Source organism: Blennius ocellaris (assembly GCF_963422515.1).
Source record: "Blennius ocellaris genome assembly, chromosome: 15".
Taxonomy (NCBI): domain Eukaryota; kingdom Metazoa; phylum Chordata; class Actinopteri; order Blenniiformes; family Blenniidae; genus Blennius; species Blennius ocellaris.
The window spans coordinates 19,735,342-19,744,634 of NC_137664.1; the positions used below are offsets into that span (position 1 = coordinate 19,735,342).

General features: G+C 43.8%; 1 protein-coding gene across 1 annotated transcript in view; it reads right to left on the reverse strand.

Annotated features, from left to right (window-relative positions):
* LOC308140269 (uncharacterized protein) overlaps positions 1 to 7,239 on the reverse strand; it is a gene marked incomplete at both ends in the record, with an annotated part of 18,840 nt that extends 11,601 nt beyond the window's left edge. The window contains 3 exons of the mRNA XM_080509954.1: positions 4,016 to 4,159; positions 4,819 to 5,112; positions 7,068 to 7,239. Of these exons, the coding sequence (XP_080366080.1) occupies positions 4,016 to 4,159; positions 4,819 to 5,112; positions 7,068 to 7,239 (610 nt within the window). The remainder of the gene's footprint in view (positions 1 to 4,015; positions 4,160 to 4,818; positions 5,113 to 7,067) is intronic.
* Positions 7,240 to 9,293: the final 2,054 nt, after the last annotated feature.

Consider the following 9,293-nt stretch of genomic DNA (forward strand, 5'->3'; position numbering starts at 1 on the left):
ACTTCTGTGCCAGTCACAGTTTGTCCATAATGGACACTGTGTTTGAGCACAGGGGTGTCCAGAAGTGCACGTGGCACCAGGACACCGTAGGCCGGAGGTCAATGATAGACTTTGTGGTCGTGTCATCTGATCTCCAGCCGCGTGTCTTGGACATTCGGGTAAAGGGAGGGGCAGAGCTGTCAACTGATCACCACTTGGTGGTGAGTTGGATGCGCTGGACAGGGAGGAGGCCGGACAGACTCGGCAAGCCCAAACGTGCTATGAGGGTCTGTTGGGAACATCTGGCCGAGCCCTCCATCCACGCAGTTTTCAACTCCCACCTCCGGGAGAGCTTCTCACAGATCCCAAAGGAGGCTGGAGACATTGAGTCCGAGTGGACCATGTTCTCCACTTCCATTGTCGAAGCTGCGGCTCGGAGCTGTGGCCGCAGGGTCTCTGGCGCCTGCCGTGGTGGCAACGCCCGAACCCGGTGGTGGAAACCGGAAGTAAGGGATGCTGTCAAGCTGAAGGAGTCCTATTGGGCACCGTTAGCTCATAGGACTCCCAAGGCAGTCGACAGGTACCGGCAGGCCAAGCGAGCCGCAGCCCGGGCTGTGGTGGAAGCAAAAACTTGGGCCTGGGAGGAGTTCGGAGAGGCCATGGATGAGGACTTTCGGTCGGCCCCGAAGAAATTCTGGCAAACCGTCCGGCGCCTTAGGCGGGGGAAGCAGTTCTCCACCAACACTGTTTATAGTGGATGTGGGGAGCTGTTGATCTCAACTGGGGATGTCGTTGGGCGGTGGAAGGAATACTTCAAGGACCTCCTCAATCCCACCACCACGTCTTCCATTGAGGAAGTAGAGGCTGGGTTCTCAGAGGTGGACTCGTCCATTACCCAAGCTGAAGTCACCAAGGTTGTTGCGAAGCTCCTCGGTGGTAAGGCACCGGGAGTGGATGAGATTCGCCCAGAGCTCCTTAAGTCTCTGGATGTGCAGGGACTGTCATGGCTGACTCGTCTCTGCAACATCGCGTGGCGGACGGGGACAGTCCCTCTGGACTGGCAGACTGGGGTGGTGGTCCCTCTGGTGTGTTCCAACTACAGAGGGATCACACTCCTCAGCCTCTCCGGGAAAGTCTATTCCAGGGTACTGGAGAGGAGGGTCCGGCCGTTAGTCGAACGGATGGATGGATGGATTCAGATATACCCGATTACCCTCCTCTAACAAGTCCTCTATTACCTGCCCATTGTTATTACATGGGTTATAATAATTAATAACAATGACCTTCTTATTATTCCCCCATGTTTCTGTTATAATATACTCCTGTTCATTCCCCACACCCAACACCCTGTAAGGAATCCCCTGTTGAATAAACGTGCCACACCCTCCCCCGGCCCCCTCTCTTCTATCCCTTCTCTCAAAGACATATCCATGAATCACACAATCTAGATTAGGCTTCAGCCAAGTCTCCTGTATGCATATGTCTGATTTTTCTTCCCTTCCCTTGTTGTTATGAACTGCTTGAAAGCCTGCCCATTTGCTACTAAGCTCCTTGCATTCCATTGCAGAATCAGTATTATTAATATTATCACCCACATACTGACTCCTGTCTGTGGATTCCTCTGGCGTATGGCTGCCATCTGCTGGTTTTCAGACCAATCCCATTGCGAGTCCTCTATATTTTACTGTACAGCCCGTGGATTAACACCAGAAACTATAAGGGCACTGAAATATGTGTATTATATTTTAATGATAGCAAGTATGTTATATCATGTGTATGCAGCAAGCTATGTCTTTGGTATTTACTATTATCAGTGCCACATGCTACATTTTGTTAAATTGGTTTTATTTTATTTTTAATTCAGGCGCTGATCACAGGGGAAAAAAATATGGGAGACGTGCATCTAATGTTGGGCAAACCTGTTGTTATAGTCATTATTGTTTGTCTTTGTTTCTATCATGAATACTTTTATAATTATTAAGATTGTTATTGCAAGTGCATATATTTGTGTGCAAGATTTTCTTTTTTTTTTAAACTTTTTATTCAATTATTTAATTTAATTTATATATTTCACCTTTCAGTAATCTTTCATTCGGGCCAAGTGTAAATGACACGTACACTAAAGTGTGATCAACATGCATAATCTGCGTTCTTGTTTTTCAAATAAAAAGTTCAATAACAAAAACTAAGAAGCAAACAGTGATTATCAAAACCAGTTAGATTTATATCAACATTCTAGTTCCATTTCCTCACAGTTCACATCTGCCCATTCAAGATTTTTAATGTCACATTATTCAAAACAAATAATAAAATACAAACCACAAATACAAATACAAATCAAAGTTATTTAAATCTTCACATTTTTGAAATCCAGAAACCAAGAATTTCCCTGAAGCAGAGCATCAAACTGTGTTTCACATTCAGACAGTCCGGGACTCGGTTCACTTGAGGGGGGGTGACGCCTTTCTCCCTACTTCTTCCTCAGTGCTCCACGTCTGCCCACAAGATATTTTCCAACTTTTTCTTTCAGCAGTTGGCTTTGTTTCTTTATTCCCCAGAATACATTGCTCACGACACCACGTCCTCTCGCCCCGCCCGCGAGAACGATCATTTGCGACTCGCGATTTTGGGCTCAAGCTGGAATTCCCGAATGAGAACTCCCGTCGAGACGTTCATGACTTCCTCTCTTTGTGAGCTTTCACGTGGCGCGAGAAAGTATCACGTCTACCGAACCTATTCCCACATATTTCACAACTATACGGCTTCTCACCCGTGTGAGTTCTCATGTGGACCAACAACTGACTCTTTGTACTGAAACATTTCCCACATGTTTCACAAGGATAAGGCTTCTCACCCATGTGAGTTCTCGTGTGGCGTAACAAACTACTTGGTCGACTGAAGCGTCTCCCACATGTTTCACATGAATACGGCTTCTCACCCGTGTGAGTTCTCATGTGGTCAAACAAACTACTTGGTCGACTGAAGCGTCTCCCACATGTTTCACATGAATACGGCTTCTCACCCGTGTGAGTTCTCATGTGGCGTAACAATTGACTATGCACACTGAAACTTTTCCCACATGTTCCACATGAATACGGCTTCTCACCCGTGTGAGTTCTCATGTGGTAGACAAAAGCAGACCAAGCACTGAAGATTCTCCCACATGTTCCACATGAATACGGCTTCTCACCCATGTGAGTTCTCGTGTGGTAGATAAAAGCAGACCGAGCACTGAAGCTTCTCCCACATGTTTCACATGAATATGGCTTCTCACCCGTGTGAGTTCTCATGTGGCGTAACAAATGACTTGGTTGAGGGAACCTTTTATCACATGTTCCACATGAATAAGGCTTCTCACCTGTGTGAGTTCTCATGTGGGCCGACAAATGACTGTTCTGACTGTAACTTTTCCCACATGTTTCACATGAATACGGCTTCTCACCTGTGTGAGTTCTCATGTGGCGTAACAATTGACTCTGCACACTGAACCTTTTCCCACATGTTCCACATGAATACGGCTTCTCACCTGTGTGAGTTCTTATGTGGCGTAACAAATGACTTGGATGATGGAACCTTTTATCACATGTTCCACAAGCATACGGCTTCACACGTGTGTGAGTGCCTCTGTGGAAACACAATTGCCTCCGTTGGGTGTGACGTTCACCGCAGAGTTTACAAACTATCTTCTTCTTATCAGTGACAGTTCCTAAGCTCCGACATAATTTAGGTTTTTTAGGACCAATTCCACCACGTGTTTCCTGATAAAGAAGCTTTTCACCTTCAGCCTGTTTCTCTGACACAGGAACCTCGTCCACACGGTCACCGAGAACTATGCTGAATTTTTTCAGTTCTGCATTTATAGTGGATTCTGTTTCAAGATGTTTGTTCACATCGTGAACTTCAGAGTCCTGAGAGAGGAACTGTTCAGTGTCCGGTGCTACGGATTCACTCAGGGAACTTTGCTCCTCAATAGAAGGAACCCTAAAGGAACCACCTTCAGACTTCAGTAGAAGCTGCTCTCCCTCCTGGCTGCTACCGACTTCCTCTCGTTCTTCTTTAAACTGCAGAAGTCCTGGTTCTTCTGGTTCCACTTTGATCTGCAGAGGTTCTGGTTTTATACAGTAGTTTATTTCCCGTATCAAGAGCTGCTCCTCTCTACGGTCATGGAGCTGGTGGAGTTCTGGAAGGACAAAAAAAGTACAAAATAGTAGGTTCGTTGCATTACTTCTACTGTTCCAGTTAAAAGAAACTAAACTGACTCAAGCATTTCAATTGAAAACTGTAATGTGAGCAATTTGAACAACGTTCATGGATGGAATTACTGTGAAGGTTTCCAGTCTGTGCGACCAACTGTAAGCTTTGGTAAGAAGAAAAGCCTTGAATCTGGCCTTAAAAGCAGAGACCATGTCAGCCTCCCTCACTGAAACTGGGAGCTGATTCCACAGTCCATTCAGTCTTACTATATCTTGAGATACTTTCTCAGATGTTTCGGGGACAAATATAATAACTTCTGTTTTGTCAGAGTTCAAAAGCAGAAAATAATTAGAGTTGAATGTACATTGATAAAGTTCTGCGACAATTTACAGTTGAGAGGGAATGTTTGCTTAGCGAAGGGAGATGTTTACAGAAGTGTAATGTTGTGATGTTGCTGTGATTACGCTACAGTAGAGAGTGGAGAAGAAGAGTGAGTGTATTTAGAGTTACATTAAAGATTAAAGATACTAAAAACACGACAGACACAAATCCTGCGTCTGTCTGCGATGGATAAACCAAACACAGTCAGAACCATGGAGATCCTCCACCAGTCACATTCATCCGTTCATTCACACTGTTCCATACCTGTTCTGTGTAACTTGATTTGAGGTTTCCAGATGATTTCCAGCAGCTTGTGCTGACGATCAATCTCCTCCTCGTACTGGACGATGGTTGGTTCAAACAGGGTGAATATTTCTCCAGCAGCAGCAGTTAGTCGCTGGGTGGTCAAGTCTCTCACGGCGTCGAGGGAATCGACACTTTCGCCATCAGCAACAGTCACTTCAACGACATCCTCCTCTTTAATGTGTGGAGCTTCATGTTCCTCCTGCTGCAGGCTGGAGCTCGTCTTCTGGTGACCGACGTGTCGCTGTGAACGCTCTGGAGGGAAACAAGACAAAAGGCCACTGATGTGATGGATGTGAATATTTTCAGTGATGGATGGATGAGACAGGACAGGTAATCTGTTGCAGATCTGGCAAAAATGCTCCTTGTCAACCAGCCAGCAGTAACGTCGACATTCAGTGAGGTTTGCACCGCCCCTCCTTTCACTTTGGACTTTTCCCGTCACCATAGCAACCTCTGAGCCTCATTCTCCAAGTTAAAACTCATTAAAAACCACTTGAGGAGCTCAGTGGGACAGGAGACACTGAGTGGACTTGTCATGTTGTCCATAGAGAATGAGAGAGCAAAGAAAATGGACATCCAGAGCATCGTGGACGAGTTTGTGGAGCACAAAGCTCGTCGTACGTCCTTCAAATAGTGGTGAGTAGGCCCGTAGTACTTAATAGTTAAAATAGTCAAAGTAGCTGTCAAAATTATGTGTTCGTTGTCCGTGGTGCTGAACTGCTTTCAATTTGTCTTGTTTTGTTATTTAGGGGCCACGAAGCCTCATGTTTTTGTTGTTCTCTTGGTTTATTATACTTCACGTCCGTTTAATGGACTTCAAAATGACGTCCTTGCTCTCCGTGGTGCAGAAGCTTTAAGCCCTGCCCCCACCATGTGTGTGTTGTAGAATGACGTTATGATGAGCTTTATTATTTGGGTTTAAAGGACTCGGTCATGTGCCCCGCCTCCGATTTGTTCTGTTGGTGTGTCTCATGCATGTTCAGAGACCTGCTGAGTGAAATTGGATTTTCTCAATATTCTCTTGTAATAGATAAACGCACAGATATAACATCTTTCATGCAGCTGAGTGTGGTACTCCGCTACTTCAGTGTTAAACTGAACACAATTGTGTCACCTTTCTTTGGAGAGAGTGAGTTTGGGATGGTGAAACAGCAGAGATCATAGCTTCCACTTTGACCAGCTTACGACAGAGCATTGGGCTGGACATCACATTGGATCACGTACAGATGGCTGCTTGACTGCCATTTACTGCAAACAAAAATCAATATTTCGAGATGTATTTACAGTTATGAATAGAGCTCTCATTTACATGGTGGGGCAGGTTCAGCTGTTGGGATTTTTTGGGGGTTAGTACCATAAAAGCTGAACAAACCACAGTAAATTCAGCATGTCAGCTCAGACGAGAGTCAATAAATCTCTTCTTCCATTTGCAAACAGCACAAACACCTTTTACTCTGTTTCTCATACAGATGCTTTTTAATGCTGAAGGTTTCTGCTTGAAAATCACTCCTGTGATTTCACTTTGAACAAGAGTTTGGTAAAAGTTGGCACAATATTCAGAGATCCAGACTCCTGGCATCAACAATTCTTTAATGAAAAGGTCTTCAACACACGAACGGCTTTCTTTGTCAAAGTAATAGCTGTCGTATGATCAGCAGGACTCATTTGGTGTTTGGACAGTTTCTTTAGTCTACAGTATATTAAATTTAAGTTATTATATATTATTTCTAATAAAAAAAAGCTATTTGATTATGAAAAAGCCATGTATATCTCAAACCAAATGTTGTAGTCTGATCAGCAGGAGATAAATGAAGGCTGCAGTGAGTTTTGTGACACTGTAGTGAACACCAGTGACGATATTCGATATTGGTGTTGTAATTTGCAGACGGTCCCTGAGCGCTGCTATTATAGAGCTGCTGCACATAGAGATCAATGTTATTTCTGTCGCTCCAAAGACAGATGCTTTTGGTAAAAAATAATGAGTTTGTAGTATATTTTCTATCTCACAACGATCGTACAGAGGTTCCGTTTGTGTGTTGATGTTTCATTAAAGAGTTGTTGATGCCGGAAGTCCGGATCTATGAATATCGTGCCAACTTTACCAAAGTGAGCTGCAGCTGCAGCCTCGTTTCTGTCTGCGAGCTCCAAAAGAAATGTAACGATCCTCCACCAGTCACATCCATGTGCTCATCCAGACGTTTCCATACCTGCTCTGTGGAACTTGATTTGAGGTTTTCGGGCTATTCGAAACAGTTTTCCCTGACGAACAATCTCCTCCTCGAACTGGACGATAGTTTGTTGAAACACGGAGAATATTTCTCCAGCAGCAGCAGCGAGTCGCTCGTTGATAAACTCTCTCAAGGTCTGAGTTGAACTCATTGTTGCTCCAGGAGATGAAATATTTCCTCTTTGAGACATGACCAGACAGTGAAGTACAAGAAGCTCCAAACAGCCTCCAAAACTGCTTCTTCTCTCGTTTTTTTGGAGGATAACCAACAACGTTCATATTTGTACTGACACCTACAGTACACAGGCGGAACTGCAGGTTATACTTTGAGCTCCTTTGACGAATGAACCGCTGTTTTACAACTATGAATTTAATGATCATCATCTGTGAGACAAAAAGCATGTAATCAAACATCCTGAATGAAACCTAGTGCCTGGATTTTCTGATCGGTTGTTTGGATTTATGATGATAATAACACAGTGGTGGTGGTAATGATAATAATTCACGATGAATCTAAAATGTACTTTCACATTTCCGGTTAACTTAATTTGATGAATGCCACTCAATTCCAAACACATTTAATAAAGGTGAGAGGCTTCAAGTATACTTGAAATAAGCTAGGTAACAATTTCCACACGGAAATTGAGTAATTGTTACTTACAATATATCCCAGTCCATATTCAAGAAATATTTTTTTCCAAACTCGCATAAAAAGAGTTTTGAGTTAAATTGCAACTCATTCATTAAATAAAAAAAACTGTGAATAACCACACCCATTGGATTCAGATCACTTTACTTCAATTTTTTCCCCCAAAGTTCACATCTGGTCAAACAAATTTTTTATGTCACATTTATCAAAACACACACACAAAAAAAGCAGTCTTCGACACATTAGAAATAAAATTGATTGCAGAATGAATCATAGAGAACAACCACCAAGGGACCCTTTTGTCAGCCTCTGTGTAGTTCAACACAAATGAAAACCAATTTTATTTTTAAATCTTCTCATTATTGTGACAAACCAGAAACAAAGAATTTTTTCAAGCAGAGTCTCAACCGTGTTTAAATCGGCATCGTTTCCTTTAAACTGGACGATGCCTTCTGATTTGGGGCTCAAGCGGATGACCCGATGAGACCATCGTTCATGACCTCATCTATTTGTGCGTTCTCATGTGGACCAGCAAATTACTGTGCTGACTGAAACTTTTCCCGCATGTTTCACAAGAATACGGCTTCTCACCTGTGTGAGTTCTCATGTGGCGTAACAAATGACTCTGCTGACTGAAACTTCTCCCGCACGTTTCGCAAGAATACGGCTTCTCGTCTGTGTGAGTCCTCATGTGGCGCAACAAGTTACAGCGTACGCTGAAACTTTTCCCACATATTTCACAGGAGTACGGCTTCTCACCTGTGTGAGTCAGCATGTGGACCAGCATATTTTTGTGCTGACTGAAACTTTTCCCACACGTTTCACAGGAATACGGCTTCTCACCTGTGTGAGTTCTCATGTGGACCAACAACTCACTCTGTCGGTTGTAACTTTCGCCACACATTGCACAAAGTATCTTCTTCTCAGTCACAGTTTCTACGTTCTGACATAATTTACGTTTTTTACTGACAATTTCACCGTACGTTTCCTCAAAAAGAAGCTTTTCACCTTCAGCCTGCTTCTCTGACACAGGAACGTTTCCCACACGGTCACTATGAAATAAATGTAGATACATATTTTTCAGATCTGCATTTCTAGTGGATCCCGAGTCAAGATGTTTGTTCACATTGTGAACTTCAGAGCCATGAGAGAGGGAGGGTTCCGTATCTGGTAGTTCTTCTGGTTCACTCAGGTAAATTTGCTCCACGATAGAAGGAACTTTGAAGGTGTCGCTGTCAAACTTCAGTAGAAGCTGCTCGCCATCCGGGCTGCTCCGGAGCTCCTCGTCCTCCCCAATCCGAGAAGATTCGGGTTCCTCTTGGTCCTCTTTAAACGGTTGAAGTTCTGGTTCTTCTTGTTCCTCTTTGATCTGTACAAGTTCCGGTTCTTCTGGTTCCTCTTTGATCTGTACAAGCTCTGGTTCTTCTGGTTCCTCTTTGATCTGTACAAGCTGTGGTTCTTCCTGCTCTGGACAGTAGTTCGTTTCCTGTTTGACGAGCTGCTCCTCCCGACTGTCATGGTGCTGGTGGAGCTCTGGAGGGACAAGAAAGTATAAGT